The sequence below is a fragment of the Dreissena polymorpha genome, chromosome 8 (assembly GCF_020536995.1).
Source record: "Dreissena polymorpha isolate Duluth1 chromosome 8, UMN_Dpol_1.0, whole genome shotgun sequence".
In the NCBI taxonomy this organism is placed as follows: Eukaryota; Metazoa; Mollusca; class Bivalvia; order Myida; family Dreissenidae; genus Dreissena; species Dreissena polymorpha.
In genome coordinates, this window is record NC_068362.1 from 94,638,714 (window position 1) to 94,661,621 (window position 22,908).

At 37.8% G+C, this 22,908-nt stretch overlaps 1 protein-coding gene across 1 annotated transcript in view; it reads left to right on the forward strand.

The window, feature by feature from the left end:
• The window catches only part of LOC127842812 (major facilitator superfamily domain-containing protein 10-like), a 71,186-nt gene that overhangs the window by 26,352 nt on the left and 21,926 nt on the right, over positions 1-22,908 (forward strand). The window contains exons 2-8 of the mRNA XM_052372559.1: positions 1,002-1,219; positions 1,476-1,572; positions 2,952-3,055; positions 16,549-16,707; positions 18,292-18,483; positions 18,733-18,829; positions 19,703-19,814. Coding sequence (XP_052228519.1) covers positions 1,016-1,219; positions 1,476-1,572; positions 2,952-3,055; positions 16,549-16,707; positions 18,292-18,483; positions 18,733-18,829; positions 19,703-19,814 — 965 coding nt within the window. The 5' untranslated portion in view covers positions 1,002-1,015. The remainder of the gene's footprint in view (positions 1-1,001; positions 1,220-1,475; positions 1,573-2,951; positions 3,056-16,548; positions 16,708-18,291; positions 18,484-18,732; positions 18,830-19,702; positions 19,815-22,908) is intronic.

The window sequence follows — 22,908 nt, forward strand, 5'->3', positions numbered from 1 at the left end:
AATGTAAAAATGTTAAAGTTCTTATAACTTTGGTAGGTAAAAATGTTAAAGTTCTTATTCCATGTTATAACTTTGGTATGCTTGTACCTAGAGTCTTCAAACTTGACATAAAGGTTGGCCAGTACTAGAAGATCACCACTGCTCATTTCAATGTCATTCATTTGAAGGTGAAGGTCACTGTGACCTTCAATATAAAAAATGTTAAAGTTGTTATAACTTTTTTTTTATGCTTGGACCTAGAGTCTTGAAACTTGACATGAAGGTTGGCCAGAACTAGTTAGTAACCACTGGTCATTTCAAGGTCATTCATTTGAAGGCTGTCTGGATTTCTGTGTAGGTATGTGAAAGCAAAACAATAAATAGTATTATTTCATCTAAGTTTATTTTCTTACATTTGATAATGAAATTGATGGAAACTTCAAACAATATGTTACTAATTTGCTAATAAAAAAATTGAGATCAAACTTTCCTAATTGTCAATTCAAGTTCATATTTGTGACCTTAAATGTTATTGTTGTTCATGTATATGCATGCATTCAAAACATAACACAAGGTTTGCTCATGCCTTGAAAAGTACTTACATTTCATTTTGACCTTTGAACAATATTTCAGTAATTTAAGTATTGCATTGACAAAAACACGAAAGGTACTTTCCTGTCATTTAAATAAAAAATCCGGCTTCAATGCGGTCATCTCCGACCGCGGAACTCTTGTCTCTTTCTTAACCCACACATGTGATAAATCCAATTTTCACAGGTTCAGCCGAATCCACTCATGTTTGAAATGTTTATACAGGTAAACTAGTTCAATCCAACCATAAATCACAATATGATGTTCACTCAGCAAGAGTCATAAACAAGAACCAACTGACCAGAAAGCATAATGGATATAAAGTCTCAACAAAATGTTTTAACAATCCAGTTGATGAACACATTACTTATATAGAAACCAATACATTACGTTTCATCTAAATTTTCATCTTATATCAACTTCTATTGCAGCATTAAGTCTGAGGATGGCTGTTACAAGGTCTCAAAACTCCGGCTCCAGTCCAGAGGCCACACAGAATTCAAGGGAGGATTCAGGGGACACAACTCTGACCTCAGAAGAGAAACGGATCCTTAAAGTCGTGTTTATCTCCCTTCTGATTGATCTTCTTGCCTTCACTGTAATTCTGCCTCTGCTGCCATCCATTCTGGACTACTATGGGTCCAAAGAGGTAGCATGTAGGGCTCTTTTAAAACCCTTTCCAATTAAAAATAATTGTAAGATAGATTTTTTCGAAAATATTTATTGTCCATATCTCTTTGAGGTCTACACATAATTTAAAAAAAATTCATTAATGAATCACAATTACAGTAAATTAACAATTATGCAGTGATATTCAAATGACAAACCCAAGTCTTAATGGATATTTTTGAGAACATTCACACAGATTGAAAAATTGTATTGAAAATCATGTAAACTTATTTCAGGATGGCCTGTATAGATCACTGAAGGACTCCGTGTCCAGTTTCAGAGAGCTAGTAGGGGCCCCAGACACTCCTCGCTGGAACTCTGTACTCTTTGGAGGTAAGAAATCAGTCACCTACATGCATTCACATGATATATGTACCGGGTATACATTAATTTCAAGGTGGTGATTGCAGTTTTAGTAATTTATAGTTGGTTTTTTGTTGTTAATGTAGATGATAATAACAAGGTTTTCTCTCCCTATACGAGTTTCTGGAGTTGTATTGTTTGCTATATTGAATACTTCAACATTGTTATTTGTGCAGTGTGGATGAGTTGAAATGTTTCCCTCCTCATATCTTTCATGTTGTCATACATTTTAGTCTTCAGAAGCTGTATGGAGTACCCCTATTTAATGTTATGTGGATGAAACTAAATAACAATCTTTCTTACACCGAAATTGTTTTACATTTTGTCTTCAGAAAATTTGCTATTGTGAAAGTAAAATTTTGTTTAAAGATGGATATTTCTTTGTTTACTAATTCCTTTAACCCATTTCCCAATTATTTTTATACATATCGGATACTAACGACACAAGTACACGGAAATGTGTGAAGTATTGAAGTCGTGCAGCATGTGTACAGATTTATGTTTTTATACATTTGATTAAATTTGTTTTAAAAGCACGTTTGGTTTATTAGGTCTAAACTAAGTGTGAGGTATAGGTGCCCTTGAATCTGTTTTAATACCACAAGGCTTTGCATAAGCCAATGCAGTTATCACAGTTTTAATCATTGATGTATATAGTTGGTGTTCTGCTATCAAAGTGGTTGATAAGAACTGATAGAGTTTAAGGAGTTTGATTGTACGCTGATTGTCCTCACAACTCAACCCCTGTAAAGAGTTCAGATGCAATGCTGTGACACCTTTATGATACCTTTTAAGTGTTTAAGAACACTAACTTTTGATATAAAACAGATACTGTATTCAATATATAAATTCGATTTAATGCATTGATTTATCAGTGGCCCTGATTTGGTGCGAATGTTCACATGCTGATAATGAGTGAAACTCCATTCTGATAAAGAATTAATTGTGCATTTGTTAGGTAAAAATGTGTTTTATTTTGTAGCAAAGTGTGAAAGATGTGTGTCACCATTGCTGTCACAATTTTGTAGCATGTTCTGTGAATTATGTGATGCTTTTATGATTTAATACAGTGAACACTTTATGTTGTTTTTACAAATAATAATAACTTGCAGATATGTCAGCAATTGAATTTTATTGTTTTATAATCATGGGTTATCACTGAAAGTTAAATTTTTTGCACAATTGATTTTGTGGTAAACTGTCCTGTTTTTCATGTTGATGAATGGTTATTAATTCACAAGGAATAGCCAGAGAGAATTTTGACAGTTTATGGAACAGACTTTGGGAGGTCATTTGTATATGCATGTAGTTGTCAGGGCAGCCATTTTAATGTGTTGTTTGTTTTGTAGGTCTGATTGGCTCGCTGTTTTCCCTGCTGCAGTTTGTAGCCTCCCCTGTGATAGGTGCCACATCAGATGTGTACGGACGTAAACCTCTCCTCATACTCACTATGGTATGTGGGTGGGGGAAGTGGGGGGGGGGGGGAATGGCTCTTCATTTTTCCTATTGACAGTGTGTTACATGTTCATGTAACCTGTAGTGTTATACAAGGTTATAAATGATAATTTCTATTGAAACATGATGTCAAAGTCTTGGCTATAATCATTGAGTCAGATCTTTGTTACATCTTTATTACTTACTCAGTGTTTTCTTCAAAGTTGAGGCATTCAAACTTTTTGAATTCACATACATGTACACATCAAAGATAACAACAATGTTCATGTTTGACTTCACCCAAAGAATCTGTCTGAGACAGAGGTCACAGGCGTCTGTTTGTTAAATAAGCCACACCCACAAAGAAATATTTCTTAATATATTACGTTCTATCTAATTTTCATATAGAGATTTTGTTATGCCCTAAATTCTGAGAGGTGTATAGCAATTGTTCATCCATACAATGGTTAATAAAAAATGACACATTTTGTGTAACATTAATAAATCTTCTTACAAAGCGTTTTCTATGAAATCAGCTCACCCACATCAACTGACCTCATTTTGACCTTGACATTGACTTACTGTTGGACTTTTGGAAGGTCTCAATTCTTGGGGAACCCAAGCTGATGCCTAACATCTGCACTGCATGCTGCAGAGCTTTGATACTGGCATGGATATTATCTTTGAATGCTTTCAACTCACCCACATCATCCGTACCACTTTTGGACCTTGGCATTATCTCTCTTTCGATTCAGAAGGTCAAAATTCTTGGTGACCCTAAATTGACTTATTAACATCAATACTACTTTCTTTAAAGAATTGCTACTTCCATTTAACACTCAGTACACTCACATGACCTGACCGTATTATTACTTTAACATTGTCCTGATTTTACTTTGACTTATTCAAATGTTCCCTAAATAATGTTGACAAGGCCATAATTGGTTCTTGTGTGCTTTTTTAGCTCACCATAGCACATAGTGCTCATGGGGAGCTTTAAGGATACCATGTTGTCAGAAGTCCCTTACTGTGCGCGAGACCTTTTCACATTTTCTTTTTAACAACCTCTCCTTAATTTCTTGATAGATTTTAATAAAATGTTTCACATTAATGCCTCTTAGATACCCTCTTTCAAAGTTCTTCAAATTGTTCCATTAAATATGTAGGTCACCAGAGCTAAATAAAAGAGGTTATTATAATCAATACTTCAAAAATCTTCTCGAAAACTTCAAGGGTCAACATTTCTGGTTGGAAGTTGTAATTTAAAAAAAAATGGTTTGGAATGTTACATGCACCTTAATTTCCCTTTGTAATCTAAAGTTCACACAAATGCAAAGTAATAACACCATTAATTTTATCATCTTTTAGGCAAAGATGGAGCACAGTCTTAGAAATAAAACCATATCAACATACACATCTTTTCTTAATATAATACTCATAAAAGATTCAACTAAGCCTAGAGTCCTCTCGTTAAAACATAATTCTTTGAAACCATATTTCTGTCTGTAACATTTGTTGGAAGGAAAATTCTTGAATCTTTATGTTTGTTTGTTTGTATGACTTACATGTATGTTTTCACAAAACCACTAGGGTCAGGGCTTTAATATGTGTTGCGCAACACCATCCAGTAGCACTCTACTAAGTTTATTCAAATCATACCGCTGGATTCAAATCATACCGCTGGATTCAAATCATGCTGCTGGGGTGAAAAAACTGGTTACGCCCCAGAGGGCAGAAGAATTGTATAGACTAATATTGGTAAATGACTAAAAGACCGTCTCATCAACAACTAGAAGACCAAGAATTGTAATATTTGGCTTTAAACATTGTATGGTGGTCTTCTGCCAAATTTTTTCAATCATGAGGGTTCAAACAGGAGCCATCTTGTTTCCCTTATATAAATTATGGGGTTAAAGTTTGCCCCACCCAAGTGGTCTTCTTGTTTTTTTTAATACAGGCAAAACCCGATAGCTCGAACTCGCTTGGCTCGAACTTCTGGTTGGCTCGAATTCCTCTGGAAGGACAGATTTATTATCGCTTAATATTCCTATTATTGTTTGTTGAATGGCTCGATTTTGAAAGGGCCGAATTATTGGATTGCTCAAACTGTTTTTACAAACCCGGTCACAATTTTCACATGTTATTTTCTTCTTTGGCTCAAACTGGCTTCGGGTGGCATAAAGCTGTTAATCAATAAGGAGCGCTATTATTAAAGACAAGCTATATTTGCAAACATGTCATCAACTCAACCGTTAATTTAGTAAAAGATAACATTTTGTTAAAAGATCTGGTCTTTTTTGTTGATGCAGTATTATGATGGCTCAAACAGCTACATCACAACATGTATAATGTCAACTTGATTGAATAGAAAACTTTGTAACTTTGTATCAGTACTACAACTCATGAACAAAACACAAACTGACAACATGTTAAAAGAAAAACAAGCACATAAATTCATGAAATGATGATTTTTAGCTCACCTGTCACGAAGTGACATGGTGAGCTTATGTGACCGTGTGATGTCCGGCGTCCGTTGTGCGTGTGTGTGTGTGTGCGTGCATGCGTGTGTCCGTCAACAATTTGTTTGTGTAGACAGTAGAGGTCACAGTTTTCATCCAATCTTTATGAAATTTGGTCAGGATGTTTATCTTGATGAAATCTGGGTTGGGATTGTATTTGGGTCATCTGGGGTCAAAAACTAGGTCAAATAATAGAAAAACCTTGTGTAGACAATATAGGTTACATTTTTCATTCAAACTTTATGAAATTGGTCAGAATGTATATCTTGATGCAATCTGGGTTGGGATTGTATTTAGGTCCCTCCTCTGTTAACAAGAAACCAGTTCGGCCGGCCAGGACCCCCGCGAAACTCAAAGGGGCCTGTGCCGGTCATAAATTAGGAGTTAAATCTCCGCACCGTCAACTTAATCAGATTAAACGCAAGATCATTTCACTCCAATATGGACAGTAGTCTGCAAATAATTTCTTTCAATGTTGGTGGTCTTACCGCCAACAAACTTACAGAGTTAAAATATTATATTGATAATAACCCTAATACCCATATCCTATGCTTACAGGAAACTAAATTTTCCAATAGTACAGTAAAACATATACCTGGGTACAACTGTGAATTAAAAAATTTTGGTATTTTAAACCATAATATTGCTGGTGGCCTTGCCATATATATTAAAAACTCAATTAATTATGAACACCTGGGAGTGAACAACCAATTTAAATCTGATGGTAGCACTGCTATTGAGGCATTAGCAATTAAATTGGTTATTGATAAGAACCGGCCTCTTATCCTGGTCAATTTATATTCAAGAGGATGTGATCTTAAAACTCTGAACGGCCCCTGTAAGGAATTAAGGACCATTAAAGGACCCTTTGATGTTATATTCACAGGCGACTTTAACGCACATCACCCTGCTTGGGGTTCCATCAATTCAGATGCAGAAGGTCGGGCGGTAATAGTTGGACGAGCAAGATCTTATACTGCTCAATGACGGTTCTCCAACCAGACTTAACCCCACTGGATTAAACTCCCACATTGACCTTACTGCTGTTAATGCCAGGATAGCAAGTGAGTCTGCATGGGCAACCGTTAATGATACCATGGGATCTGATCACCTCCCACAATAGGTTACCCTGCTCAACTATATTGCACAGGGAACTGAGGCTCAATGCTCAGGTGAGCAAAAGTTTTTATTGGAAAAAGCTAACTGGGCTCAGTTTAGGGACGTCTGCTCAGATCTCGCCCTTGCAGATGTCCACTCTCAGGACTCTAATCTGTTTTTTAACATCTTAACTAGTAAGATACTGACCATAGCGGAATGTAGCATACCGGTCTCCTCCGGCAAGGTTAAGGCCAGAAATAGGGTCCCGTGGTGGAATGAGGCGTGCTCCAAGGCGGTACAGGACTGTAATAAAGCATTAAAAATTCTTAAAAAGAACCCCGCTGAGCATAATCTTCTTAATTATAGGTCCCACAAAAATCAGGCAAAGCGGGTTATTTTGGACGCAAAAACTCAAAATTGGAAAGAATTCTGTGACTCGGCAATTATTAATAAGAAAAATACTAGGGATTTTTGGCAAAAAAATCACAGAATTAAAGGAAAATCATTCTCCCCTGTACCGCTACTTAAATACAAAGGCGAAATTGCCACTACCCCAAGGGACAAGGCTCAATTTTTGGTACAGCATTTCCAATCTGTCTCCAGTGACTCAAACCTTCCCCTGGAAACTTTGAAGTATCAAAAGCGGTTTGAGACTGAGCACCAAAACATTTTAAATGAGCCTGGGGACAACAACACGCCTCTCAATTTACCATTTACTATAACAGAATTATTAAGTGCCATTAACACCAGGAGAGACACCGCCACGGGGCCTGACAAAATAGCATATTTTATGTTTAAAAATATGCCAGCCATAACTCTCAAAATATGGCTTAACCTATTCAATCAGGTGTATAGGACAGGCATGGTACCACCCGAGTGGAAGCAGGCCACAGTGATTCCAATTCCTAAACCAGGTAAGGACAAAAATGATCCAAACTCATATCGTCCAATAAGTTTAACATCACATGCAGGTAAATTACTAGAAATAATGGTCAAAAATAGTTTAGAACACTTATTGGAATTAAATAACATACTAAACCCCTTCCAGTCTGGCTTTAGAAAGGGGCGATCCACTCTAGATCAGCTAGCTAGATTACAACATGACATTGTTTCCGCAAAAAAATCAAGGGCAATCAGTATTAGCAATTTTTTTGGACCTGCAGGCCTCCTTTGATTTAACATGGACCTTTGGCATATTAAAAAAGCGAGCTGACTATGGAATCACTGGATACTGTTTTCACTACCTCAGAGCTTTCCTAGAGGGCCGTAAAATCCAGGTCAGGGTCAATGGGGAGTTATCAGAGGTAGCCATAACTGACCGCGCAACCCCCCAGGGGTCCGTATTATCCCCGCGACTGTTCTCCCTCATTGTAAACAGTCTACCTGATGCCGTAAAAGACTCAGTAATGGTTATCTCCCAGTTTGCGGATGACTCAGGCACTTGGTGAAAGGGGTCTAACATGTTACGCCTGCAAAAGAGGGCTCAAGCAGACTTAGACTCCATATGGAAATGGGCAATTGAATGGGGATTCAAAATTTCTCCAACCAAAACAGTAGGAGTACTATTTGGCGACCAAATTCAGCACTCTTTGGACTTAAATTTAGGCGGCACCAAAATTATCTTTGAAAAAGTGGTGAAATTTCTAGGTATGTACCTAGATAAACAGTTAACTTTTACTCACCACTTCAAATATTGCAGAAAGGTGCGAAAGGGACCTAAACTTAATGAGAATGTTAAGAGGCACATGTTTCAGATCAGATAAAAATAGCCTCTTAACTCTCTACAAGTCCCTTATACGTCCAAAGCTAGATTATGGAGCCCAGATCTATGCATGTGCAAAGCCAAACGCCCTAAAAATGGTTGATGCCATTCAACATAAGGCACTTAGGATTGCTCTGAGGGCCCTGAGCTGCACACTGGTTGCACTGCTTGAAGAGGAGGCCGGTAGTCTACATTTAGACTTGCGTCGAAATCAGCAGTCCCTTAATTTCTGGGCTAGGGCTAAGTCTCGGCATGGTTCAAACCCTGTTAACAAACTTGTCGGGACTGGCACCTTTATCAAGGGGAAAATACTTAAGCGTAAGCATGTCGCCCTACCATTTGGTGTGAGTATTAGGACTCTTGTTGAAGATGCCAGCCTCAACAAGGTACCTGTAGCAGACCTGAGGCCCTCCAAAAAAATAACCTAGACGCTTGGACCCATTGATGTTGACCTATCACTCTCTAATAAAATAATGAAAACTGACTTGCCACACCTCATCAAGTCAGAAACTCTCTCCCTTATAGATAATATCTATGCTGAGCATCTAAAAATCTACACTGACGGCTCCAAATGGCCTAACTCTGGTTTGGTAACCTACTCTTTTGTAATTCCTTCAAAAAATATTACCAAAACGCACAGGCTCAGCAACAATCTCTCTATTTTTACAGCAGAACTTTTGGCAATTAAATACTCTTTGTGCTGGATATTGGTCAATAAACCTACTAAAACTGTTTTTTTATCAGACTCAATGTCATCTCTTGAGTCTATAAAAAACAGAAATAGCAGATCTAGGCCTGATATTTTAACTAGCATTTTGGAACTTCATCAACAGTGCCTAGATAAATCTTTATAGGTCACATTAGTATGGTGTCCAGCACATGTCAACATCAGTGGGAATGAGCAGGTCGACAGGGGGGCTAAGGAGGGCCTCTTGAGGAGGGAGGTAGATGCTGGGGAACCCCTGGCACCTACTAAGATCTACTCCCTGACAAAGAAATATGTCGTGGGTCAGTAGAACCTCCGGACCGACAATTTGGCTTCCCGTCGACATACTTTTACCAGACCTACGAAAACCCTCAGGCCGCCTGACAGGTACTCAGCAAGCATTGTGCTTGACAGAGCCATCACGCCCCTGAGGATGTGAACCACCCTATTACCCAGTGGCACAGGAAAGTATGTCCTCGGTGTAGACCCTGCATGTCCTAGGTGCCAGGAACCCCTCACTGCGCCCCACATGCTGCTGCACTGTCCTAACCATAAGGCGCAGAGGGACCACCTTGAAGCTGCATTGCACTCCCATGGACCAGTTTTAAACCTTTCCAATGTGCTAGACCCCAAGGGAGCAGCTAGGGGCCCGGTCTTATCTGCCCTCGCCAAATACCTTCTAGATTGTCAGATAACTGACAAAATCTAGGTCATCGGGGGAGGGAGAGCAGCCAGCACCCACCCAAATATTCAGTCTTGTGACTGTTTTCTTTAAAACTGTGTGATCTTTACACAAATCTCATGCAATCTTGTAATTGCGTTGGGTTTGTGTCACCTTTACACAATCTTGTTTTAGTTTTTTAAGAGGTTTATTGTTCTACCCCGCCCTTTCTAAATCAGGCCAATGGTATTGACCTGGTAATCTTTATTTTAAAACATTTTTTAAGAGAGTATGACGTTAGTCCACCATTTACATTTCTCAGTGTCTTAATATAACCATATTTTATGGCAGTTCTTATTATAAGAAAGGACGTGGCTGTCCAGTAACCTGGGATTGTTGGCTGCATTGCACCCCCTCTCTTCCCCTTTGACACCTCACCCTTTCCCCTTCAAACTTGAAGAGCCATGTCGGACTGGAGTGCACGGTACAGGGCCTTATACCTTGCAAAACCCTTATTTAGCCCTATTCAGGGTAATACCAATTCCTTGGTAATATTGTAGATTCTGTTAATATTGCTATTTTTCCATCATAGCAATTTTTGTTTTTTGTAATACATTAAATCTTGTTCAAATTGCTATTTAGTATAGCAAATTTCCTTATTTTTGTGTGAATCTGCTATTTTTTATAGCAAATTGCTTTAACATTTTCTTTGTGTTGCTGTTTCTGCGTCATAGCGGGCTTTGTACCTTGTATTACATTAATCCTTGTTAAAATTGCTATTTTATATAGCAAATTCATTATTTTATGTTAAATTGCTATTTTAAATAGCAAATTGCCTTGGTTCTGTGTTTAATTGCTATTTTACATAGCAGATAAGGTACTTCAGTACTATTTCCTCTATTGTTATCCCCAATATATTAATAATATTGGTTGGATAAGAGCTTTTTGTGGGGGTTTTCCCCCATAGGTAATATCTGGTCTTTTTCCCAATTTTATATCACGCTTTTTTAAATTTCCTTTAATTGTATTCAAACTATTTTTCATCTACCGTGCACTCTCTCTGGTCCTGGGGAAACAACCGTTGTAGACCCCATCTCCACAATTACCTCCCTTAGTTCAACCTAGGGGCATCGCCCCTGCTGGCTATTCCCCTTTTCACTCCAGCCTACACTTCCAAATCTCTTCTTCTTTCAACCCTCCAGGGTGGCAATTTGTATTATATATATATAAATGCATATAGTACTGTACATATTGTAAATAATGTACTTTTTGTACAAATTTAGTTTTGTCTCCTTTTTAACTGTAAAGCACATTGTTTTACTCATGATTTTTATGTGGCCCTATAAAGGTGACCGGTTGGCGACACGTAAGTTATTACCCTCATTATATAAGGGTTTTTACAAATTTCACTTTTAAATATTGTTTTAAAGCCACTCTGGGGGGACTTCTCTTCTCCATAGCCCAATCCTCTTTAAGTTCCATACAGACAGGGTCTTATGTTGGAGCATTACGGCTATATTCCCTGTCTGCAAGTGTTTAATATTGAGCCACATACATAAATATATACACATTAAAAATTACAATTTTCCATATAACTGCATGTCTACATGCAAATTCTCTTTTCATATGAAAGCTATTCAACCAGGCTCTAACTTTCCTACTACAGTAGGTTTCCACGTATAGCGCGCAGTGTTGTACCTCCAAAATTCAAATTAAAAAGCTGGTGCGCGCTATACATTGATACAACGCTATCCTGGCTGCTAAATTGGTAAAAAATATGTTGTGGCCGTAAATAATCAAAATAGCCGCCATGTTTTTATCCAGAAAACTACCACCCTATAATCGTACAGACTGAGGGGCCATTGTCGAAACAACAATAAGTCGCTTTTGGTAGATATGAACGCGGTAGAAGAACTTTTGGTCAAAAATAAATTTGTTTGAATAAACTTGCGGACATTTCTTTGTTTGTGTTTTTACACTTCTTTATTGATGAATTCCGATGGGGATTGTTGTCGACATTCCGGAGAGCAGGCAAGGGTAGGTGAGAACGAGGTCTTTTTTGCGGGTAACGGTAGGTGTGAAAGGGGGTCATTTTGCACTTCGCAATTGGCAGATGTTATTGAGTAATATGTGTCACTACTTGTTAAGACGCTAATTGACATTTCAGACACTAATTGACACTTGAGAACGTGAAGATATGCAATTGCATTTTGTGTGTATAAATATTAAACGTTTAATAGTGGTGTACCTCAACAACTGTATCCCTGTCTCCTATGCGACATTCAAATTTACCGGTAATGCCCATGCTTTCCCCGAGGAAAAATCACACGATGTACACTAATTCTTTTTTTCTCACGTTTTTCACGAAATGCACGTGGACTGTTAATCTTTTGCTAGAAAATTACAAAATTGTCAGAAAAGTATAGTGCTATGCAACCCATGCTCCTAATCATAATAACGCTTCCTATTTTGAATGCTTAATTAAGCTTTCCAATGCCCCGGATTATTGGATTGTGCAATAGTAAAATGGCAGCCATTTTCGGTCCGATTTGGTGGTTTTATTGTCTTTTAATATTTTTTTCTCCATTTTTGCATTTAAAAAACAGCCTGCGCGCTTTACACGGGAGCGCGCTATACGTGGAAACCTACGGTATTAAATTAATGTTGTAAATAGTCATATTTTCCCACTGCCTAGATCTTGTTGTATGACATTAAATTCAAACCTTAAATATACACCTTATTTTGATACTTTATTATGTATGTAAATACATAGTGGCAATGTTAATAATAATAATAACAATAATATTAATATAACATCTTCATAGTGGTTTAATAACATATACCAATCATATTAATTTCAAATAGATTCAAGCATTAATGGATGTAATTATTATCCCTCCGCCTATGTTTTTGCGTTGTCCGTCCGGCTGTCCTTCTGTCTGTCCGGCACTTTTGTGTCCGGAGCCATCTCTTGGAAGTGCTTTGGCGGATTTCATTGAAACTTGGTATGAGTATATATATGCATAAGAGGATGATGCACGCCAAATGGCATTGTACACCATCTGTTAAAAACAGAGTTATGGCCCTTTGTATCTTGAAAAAATGCTTTTTACTATAGGCACTTTTGTGTCTGGAGCCATATCTTGGAAGTGCTTTGGCGGATTTCATTGAAACTTGGTATGAGATATATATGCATAAGAGGATGATGCATGCCAAATGGCATTGTACACCATCTGTTAAAAACAGAGTTATGGCCCTTTATATCAAGAAAAAATGCTTTTTACTATAGGCACTTTTGTGTCCGGAGCCATATCTTGGAAGTGCTTTGGCGGATTTCATTGAAACTTGGTATGAGTATATATATGCATAAGAGGATGATGCACGCCAAATGGCATTGTACACCATCTGTTAAAAACAGAGTGATGGCCCTTTGTATCTTGAAAAAATGCTTTTTACTATAGGCACTTTTGTGTCCGGAGCCATATCGTGGAAGTGCTTTTGCGGATTTCATTGAAACTTGGTATGAGTATATATATGGATAATAGGATGATGCACGCCAAATGGCATTGTACTCCATCTGGTAATAACAGAGTTATGGCCCTTTGTATCTTCAAAAAATAATGCTATTTTAGTGTCAAATATAACACTTTTGTGTCCAGAAATATATAGGCAGGGGATATCAATTCAACGAATTTGCTTGTTCCTTCTTGTTTCATACATTTCCTAATGAAATTCTGCTTTTTTTACATTTTAAAAGTGCAAAAGAGCAGAAGCCTTACAATATGATTGGTTGTCTCTTTCACGTCCGTGCAGGAGCGGACGCCATTTAAAGGTGGTTCTTTGTGTGAATTCTACATCTCAAAACGGATTGACCTACTTGCGTTTGCGCGGACGTGAAAGAGATAACCAATCAGAGCCCGGCTTTTAAATACTGCCAACCAATGAAAACGCCGCTTTCTAACAGCTTTAGGCAAGACATCGTCCATAAAGTTTATCGAATACGGCGTTTTTTAACACTTTTTGAATAGAAAAGTACAGATATTTTTTAACCAATAGATTTTTATTGAAGCACCGCATCAACACTGCAATGTATAGTTGTATTATAAATGGTACAGCCCAGTAAAATCGGGCTGACCATATTATAGCCGTTTTCGGCTTCTTAAACGTAGAGTTTTATGTTAAGCAGTGTGCTCGGGCAATGGTTTCTAACCGAAGTCCCGAGGGTAAACAACCCCATTATGATGATGACAGTTTTCATCCAATCTTTATGAAATTTGGTCAGAATGTTTATCTTGATGAAATCTGGGTTGGGATTGTATTTGGGTCATCTGGGGTCAAAAACTAGGGCAAATAATAGAAAAAAAAATTGTGTTGACAATAGAGGTTACAGTTTTCATCAGATCTTAATGAAATTTGGTAAGAATGTTTATCTTGATGAAATCTGGGTTGGGATTGTATTTGGGTCATCTGGGGTCAAAAACTAGGTCACTAGTTCAAATAATAGAAAAACCTTGTGTAGACGATAGAGGTCACAGTTTTCATCCAATCTTTATGAAATTTGGTCAGAATGTTTCAGAATGTTTATCTTGATAAAATCTGGGTTGGGATTGTATTTGGGTCAACTGGGGTCAAAATCTAGGTCACTAGGTCAAATAATAGAAAAACCTTGTTTAGACAATAGAGGTCACAGTTTTCATCAGATGTTTATGAAATTTGGTGAGAATGTTTATCTTAATAATATCTGATTTTGGATCATATATGGGTCATCTGGGGTCAAAAATTAGGTCACGGGGCCAATTCTAGTAAAACCTTGTGTAGATGAAAGAGGTCACAGTTTTCATCATAACTTAATGAAATTTTGTCAGAATGTATTAATAAATGAAATCTGGCTTGGGATTGTATATGGGTCTGATAGAATTTAAGTTGATGTAGCAAGGTTAGTCAGGTGAGCGATTCAGGGCCATCATTGCCCTCTTGTTGATTTTACTGCTGTTTCTTACATGTATCTGTAAATGTGTCTTTATATTATACAATGATTGTATGATATTTGTTTGATTGTAATTTTTATGCCCCCGGTAGAGTGGCATATAGCAGTTGAACTGTCCGCCAGTCAGTATGTCAGTTTGTGTGTATGTCAGTCTGTCCGTCCTGAAAAAAAGTTTAACATTGGCCATAAATTTTGCAGTATTGAAGATAGAAACTTGATATTTGGCATGCATGTGCATCTCACGGAGCTGCACATTTTGAGTGGTGAAAGGTGAAGGTCAAGGTCATCCTTCAAGGTCAAATGTCTAATATATGGCGTCTGTCCGTCCGTCCCAAAACTTTAACATTGGCCATAACTTTTTCAATATTGAAGATAGCAACTTGATATTTGGCATGCATGTGTATCTCATGGAGCTGAACATTTTGAGTGGTGAAAGGTGAAGGTGAAGGTCATCCTTCAAGGTCAAATGTCAAATATATGGCGTCTGTCCGTCCGAAAACTTTAACATTGGCCATAACTTTTTCAATATTGAAGATAGCAATTTGATATTTGGCATGCATGTGCATCTCACGGTGCTGCACTTTTTGAGTGGTGAAAGGTGAAGGTGAAGGTCATCCTTCAGGGTCAAATGTCTAATATATTGCGTCTGTCCGTCCGTCCAAAAACTTTAACATTGGCCATAACTTTTTCACTATTGAAGATAGCAACTTGATATTTGGCATGCATGTGTATCTCATGGAGCTGAACATTTTGAGTGGTGAAAGATGAAGGTCAAGGTCATCCTTCAAGGTCAAATGTCAAATATATGGCGTATGTCCATCCGAAAACTTAAACATTGGCCATAACTTTTTTTAATATTGAAGATAGCAACTTGATATTTGGCATGCATGTGTATCTCATGAAGCTGCACATTTTGAGTGGTGGAAGTTCAAGGTCAAGGTCATTCTTCAAGGTCAAAGGTAAAAAAAAAATTATAATAATTTCAAAGCGCCTTTCATGAAGCTGCACATTGTGAGTGGTGGAAGTTCAAGGTCAAGATTATCCTTCAAGGTCAAAGGTCAAAGGTAATTTTTTTTTTTTTAATTCAAAGCCGCGTTCTCATGAAGCTGCACATTTTGAATGGTGGAAGTTCAAGGTCAAAAGTCAAAAAAAAAAATTTCTTTTTTTTTTCAAAGTGGCCTTCTCATGAAGCTGCACATTTTGAGTGGTGGAAGTTCAAGGTCAAGGTCATCCTTCAAGGTCAAAGGTAAAAAAGAAAAAAAAATCTAAAACGGCGCAATAGGGGGCATTGTGTTTCTGACGAACACATCTTTTGTTTTTTAAATATTGATGAATGAAAGTATTGGGTATTCTGTCTTGGACCATATTATTATCATACAGAGTAAAAATCATAGATAAAAACCACAGTTGATACACAAACATCACAAAGTCTGCACATTATGCTTTCTATCTCCATGTCTCAGATGAGCGACCTATGACCTTTAGACAGACGGTTACGTTTTGATTGGGTAAATTATACAATTGCAAAAAATAAGTGTAAAAAATGCCATAAAAACATTATTTTTTAAGATTAATAGTTCCATTTGGAAACAGCTCAATTTCTTAAGTATTTTTTAATGAGATATTTCTGATAAAAATATACCCATAGTCATTTGTTTTTAGGTGCATTTTTGCTTTTCAATTGTATTGTGGGGTTGCTATCCATCCCATAGCATTTGTTTTCTATTGCACTACAACAAGCGCGATCGGTTATTTTAATATAATTTGTATGTTTTCCAGGTGGGTGTGGCAGTGTCGTATGCCATCTGGGCAGTGTCCAGGAACTTCGGTTTGTTTGTGATTGCTCGCATCGTAGGTGGTATCAGCAAGGGTAATATCAGCCTCACTACAGCAGTCGTAGCTGACGTCCTGCCTCCACACCGACGGGGGAAAGGCATGGTCGGTTATCTCACCTTTAAATCATTAAACATTTTTATGTTGTGTTAAATGCTGAACTGTTTTAACATGGTTTATTTGTTGAATTTTTTTTTACTGGAGCTTTTTCTACCAAATGCATGTGTTTCACATGGGTACAGGCTTGTTTTCAAATACTTGGCTACTTTTAGGATGGACCGGTCTGCACTCATCTTATTTCTCACAGATGCTTTTTAAACATGTTTGTTTCTTATTGTTTTAAGAAAAGAGTCATATGCAAAAGTAAATCAATTTGCATCTTTAGAAAACCACACCAGCAAATTTTAAAGAAGTATCAGAGTGTCATGGAGAAATTATTTTAAAGGATCTTTGTAGAAAATTTCCTTTGGCAACATTGTTCAAAATTGTAAGTTGATACGTTCAGCTGTTTAAGCAATTTAATTTTTAAAGATGTTGCATTAGTATTGCCTGTGAGTGTAAATCGGTTAAGTGCCCTCTTACAATTTATTATTTTTCCCAAGCCACCTGTGGTCAATTTGCTTTGGTTATTACACATACCAATCCTAGAAGCAAGAATATATAAGCCGTTCTTTGGGAAAACTATGCCTGTCCACACAGGCTGATCAGGGGTGACACTCTTCAATTTAGTGGACTTTTTCATTTAAATGAAAATTCAGTCTAGGCAGAACATTGTGTTTAGCCTGTAAGGATTGGCCAGGCTTATCTGGGATAACACTTTAAGCACGTGTTTTGACAGAGCTTGGCTCATATCAGTTATGAATGTTAATTCCTATCAAAGATTACGCTATGTTTATTTAAGATTTTGTAAAATGTTATCAAATTGCATCCAAATATAAAGAGAGTGTATTTATTATCCCCGCCGAATATTTTTTCGGAGGGGATATAGTAATTTGTCCTGTCCGTCTGTCCGTCCGTCTGAAACTTTGTCCGGAGCATTACTCCAAATCTATTCAATGGATTTACTTTAAACTTAGAATATAAACAGATTTTGTCCGGAGCATAACTCTAAATCTACTGAAGGGATTTACTTGAAATATAAACAGATGGCAACTAGGAGAAGTGCAGTGACCAAGAACCATAACTCTATCTACCTTAGTTTTTGAATTATCTCCCCTTTTATATAACTTTAAAGTAAGGGTGAGATATAATACAATGCTATTTTTTAGTACTTTAGTGCTTTGACTCTGTAGAAATGCAGATATATCAATCTCCTACTAGATTTGCCATTCCTTGCTCTCACTATTCACATATAGACCCAGTTTACGGATCTCTTATAGTGTGGGCTCAATGAAAAGAAATACAAATGTTTAATTCATCATAAATGCTAGAACATTTGTAAGTATGATTCCTGCTTGAACTATGTTCATGCCCTGATGAACCTGCAGGGGGATGTAAATGCAATGTAAAATGGGGATGATGGATTGTTTATTGTTTTAGGTGATGAATATTGTGATCATGGGACTCACACCACACACATGTTGGACTATTCCCTGAGCCATCTACACAGTTGAATGGAGTGTTACCAGTGTGCAGTTGTTGTTTTTTGTAGCATAATTCATACTGAGTATGATCTTGTCGACATTTCAGGCGGTGATAGGGATTGCGTTCTCAATTGGTTTTGTGTTTGGTCCCCTGGTGGGTGCAGTGTTTTCTCGTTGGGCGCGTGAACAGCAGGGGGAGTTCTATGTGCTGCCAGCGTTGTTTGCCCTCATTCTGGCCACCATTGATGTGGTTTATGTGGCTGCAGTCTTCAAGGAATCACTGCCTGAACACCGCAGGGTAGGAAAACACTTTCTTTAAATAAGTGTGAAGTATAAGCATTTTATTTCAAAAATCTACAAGCAATAGATTGGTAAAAATTTGATCAATCCTCTAAGTACTATATAGGCCTTATATGTTTGCAAGCTCATATGTTGTACACATCTATTTCTGCGTTTAAAATAACAGTTTGATGTGGCTGTTAAAATCTTGCCTCTTGTACACACTTGTATCAGAGTACATATATTTTTTAATGCACTTGTGTTTCAGGCCAAGTCTATTTCAAGTGGTTGGCAGAACACGTCCTATCTCATCAATCCAGTGTCCCTGTTCAAGTTCTCATCTGTGTCCAAACTAACTACCAAAGGTAGGCATCTTGTCCAATAGTATGATGTTTGTGAAGTGCTATTAAATAACTTTGTTAGAGTGTGAAAATATTTGTTTGAAACTAAATAATAATCAATGTGTAATGTCAATAATGTTTTGTTTGTATAAAATGCACACTTGTTTGTTCAAATCAACATCCAAAGATGTTGTGTTATGATTCAGAGTAAAGGAACTCCGAACAGTTCTCTAAGGTTATTTGAAAACAAAAAGATGTTTACACTTCACTGAAATGTATATTGATGTAGTGGTTCTGAATTGATTAAATGCTCTTTTAAATTGACTAAATTTCTCAAAAATGTAAATAATGAATCTTGCATTGGAAATTTTTTTAACTAATTTGTTAGAGAAAGTTGAACGATTGGTTTAACATCAAGTTTATCTGTACATAGAATTAAAACTCAGTAGAAGGCAACAAAATATTTTTAATAAATTTTTATGCTGTATTAAAGTATAAATCCATCTGAACTGTTACTACAGAACTGTGTTCAGCACTCCCTGCCCCAGCAATTAAAGAACTTGTAAATGAAGTTTTGATAGGGTTAATTGGAGTCACTCTGCCTGGCAGTGAGATGATCAGTCAGTCTGCATACAATTTGATCAGTATGAAGAGCGAACTATTCAAAATTGTGCAAGCAATTCAATTGAAACTTGAAATTTGTTATCACCATTAGTGTAGGTATGCAAGACATTTTCATCCCCACGCATTCCTAGGATATATGCCCTTTATCATGGCTCACAAAGAAGTGAGGTTTTTTAGTTATGTATTTTTAAGAAAGATCTAGTTTAAAACTGAAAAGCTATTCTTATCCCTTCATCATGTTTGTTGTCACAATTTTTATGTTAAACCTTACAGATCTGTCAGAGGTCCGTAAGCTGGGTCTGGTGTACTTTCTCTACCTGTTCCTATACTCTGGACTGGAGTTCACCCTTACATTCCTCACACATAACAGGCTCAATTATGACAGGTAGGTAGTACTGTCTCTACCTGTTCTCTGGACTGGAGTTCACACTTACATTCCTCACACATAACAGACTCAACTATGACAGATAGGTAGTACTGTCTCTACCTGTTCCTATACTCTGGAGTTCACACTTACATTCCTCACACATTACAGACTGAATTATGACAGGTATGTAGTACTGTCTCTACCTGTTCTCTGGACTGGAGTTCACACTTACATTCTCACTAATAAGAGACTGAACTATGACAGGTAGGTAGTACTGTCTCTACCTGTTCCTATACTCTGGACTGGAGTTCACACTTACATTCCTCACAAATAACAGACTCAATTATGACAGGTAGGTAGTACTGTCTCTACCTATACTCTGGACTAGATTTAACACTTACATTCCTCACAAATAACAGACTGACCTATGACAGGTAGGTAGTACTGTCTCCACCTGTTCTCTGTACTGCAGTTCACACATTCTCACAAATAACAGACTCAACTATGACAGGTAGGTAGTACTGTCTCCACCTGTTCTCTGGACTGGAGTTCACACTTACATTTTCATTAAAAACAGACTGAACTATGACAGGAAGGTAGTACTGTCTCTACCTGTTCTCTGGACTGGAGTTCACACATTCTCACAAATAATAGACTGAACTATGACAAGTAGGTAGTACTGTCTCCACCTGTTCTCTTGACTGGAGTTCACACATTCTCACCAATAACAGACTGAACTATGACGAGTAGGTAGTACTGTCTCTACCTGTTCTCTGGACTGGAGTTCACACATTCTCACAAATAACAGACTGAACTATGACAGGTAGGTAGCACTGTCTCTACCTATACTCTGGACTGGAGTTCACACTTACATTCTCACTAATAACAGACTGAACTATGACAGGAACGTAGTACTGTCTCCACCTGTTCTCTGGACTGGAGTTCACACTTACATTCCTCACCCATAACAGACTCAACTATGACAGGTAGGTAGTACTGTCTCTACCTGTTCTATGGACTGGAGTTCACACATTCTCACAAATAACAGACTGAACTATGACAGGTAGGTAGTACTGTCTCTACCTGTACTCTGGAATGGAGTTCACACTTACATTCTCACTAATAACAGACTGAACTATGACAGGAAGGTAGTACTGTCTTCACCTGTTCTCTGAACTAGAGTTCACACTTACATTCCTCACCCATAACAGACTCAACTATGACAGGTAGGAAGTACTGTCTCTACCTTTACTCTGGACTGGAGTTCACACTTACATTCCTCATACATTACATACTGAACTATGACAGGTAGGTAGTACTGTCTCTACCTGTACTCTGGACTGGAGTTCACACATTCTCACTAACAACAGACTGAACTATGACAGGTAGGTAGTACTGTCTCCACCTGTTCTCTGGACTAGAGTTCACTCTTACATTTCTCACCCATAACAGACTGAACTATGACAGGTTGGTAGTACTGTCTCTACCTGTACTCTGGACTGGAGTTCACACTTACATTCCTCACACATTACAGACTGAACTATGACAGGTATGTAGTACTGTCTCTACTTGTTCTCTTGACTTGAGCTCACACTTACATTCCTCACACATTACAGACTGAATTATGACAGGTAGGTAGTACTGTCTCTCCCTGTTCTCTGGACTGAAATTCACACATTCTCACAAATAACAGACTGAACTATGACAGGTAGGTAGTACTGTCTCCACCTGTTCTCTGGACTGGAGTTCACACTTACATTCCTCACCCATAACAGACTCAACTATGACAAGTAGGTAGTACTGTATCTACCTGCTCTCTGGACTGGAGTTCACACTTACATTCCTCACACATAAGAGATTGAAATATTACAGGTAGGTAGTACTGTCTCTACCTGTTCTCTGGACTGGAGTTCACACATTCTCACAAATAACAGACTCAACTATGACAGGTAGGTAGTACTGTCTCCACCTGTTCTCTGGACTGGAGTTCACACATTCTTACAAATAACAGACTCAACTGTGACAGGTAGGTAGTACTGTCTCCACCTGTTCTCTGGACTGGAGTTCACACATTCTCACAAATAACAGACTCAACTATGACAGTTAGGTAGTACTGTCTCCACCTGTACTCTGGATTTGAAATCGTACATTCTCACAAATAACAGACTCAACTATGACAGGTAGGTAGTACTGTCTCCACCTGTTCTCTGGACTAGAGTTCACACATTCTCACAAATAACAGACTCAATAATGACAGGTAGGTAGCACTGTCTCTACCTGTTCTCTGGACTGGAGTTCACACATTCTCACAAATAACATACTCAACTATGACAGGTAGGTAGTACTGTCTCCATCTGTTTTCTGGACTGGAGTTCACACATTCTCACAAATAACAGACTCAACTATGCTAGTTATGAAGTACTGTCTCTACCTGTTCTCTGGACTGGAGTTCACACATTCTCACAAATAACAGACTCAACTATGACAGGTATGAAGTACTGTCTCTACCTTTACTCTGGACTGGAGTTCACACTTACATTCCTCATACATTACATACTGAACTATGACAGGTAGGTAGTACTGTCTCTACCTGTACTCTGGACTGGAGTTCACACATTCTCACTAACAACAGACTGAACTATGACAGGTAGGTAGTACTGTCTCCACCTGTTCTCTGGACTAGAGTTCACTCTTACATTTCTCACCCATAACAGACTGAACTATGACAGGTTGGTAGTACTGTCTCTACCTGTACTCTGGACTGGAGTTCACACTTACATTCCTCACACATTACAGACTGAACTATGACAGGTATGTAGTACTGTCTCTACTTGTTCTCTTGACTTGAGCTCACACTTACATTCCTCACACATTACAGACTGAATTATGACAGGTAGGTAGTACTGTCTCTCCCTGTTCTCTGGACTGAAATTCACACATTCTCACAAATAACAGACTGAACTATGACAGGTAGGTAGTACTGTCTTCACCTGTTCTCTGGACTGGAGTTCACACTTACATTCCTCACCCATAACAGACTCAACTATGACAAGTAGGTAGTACTGTATCTACCTGCTCTCTGGACTGGAGTTCACACTTACATTCCTCACAC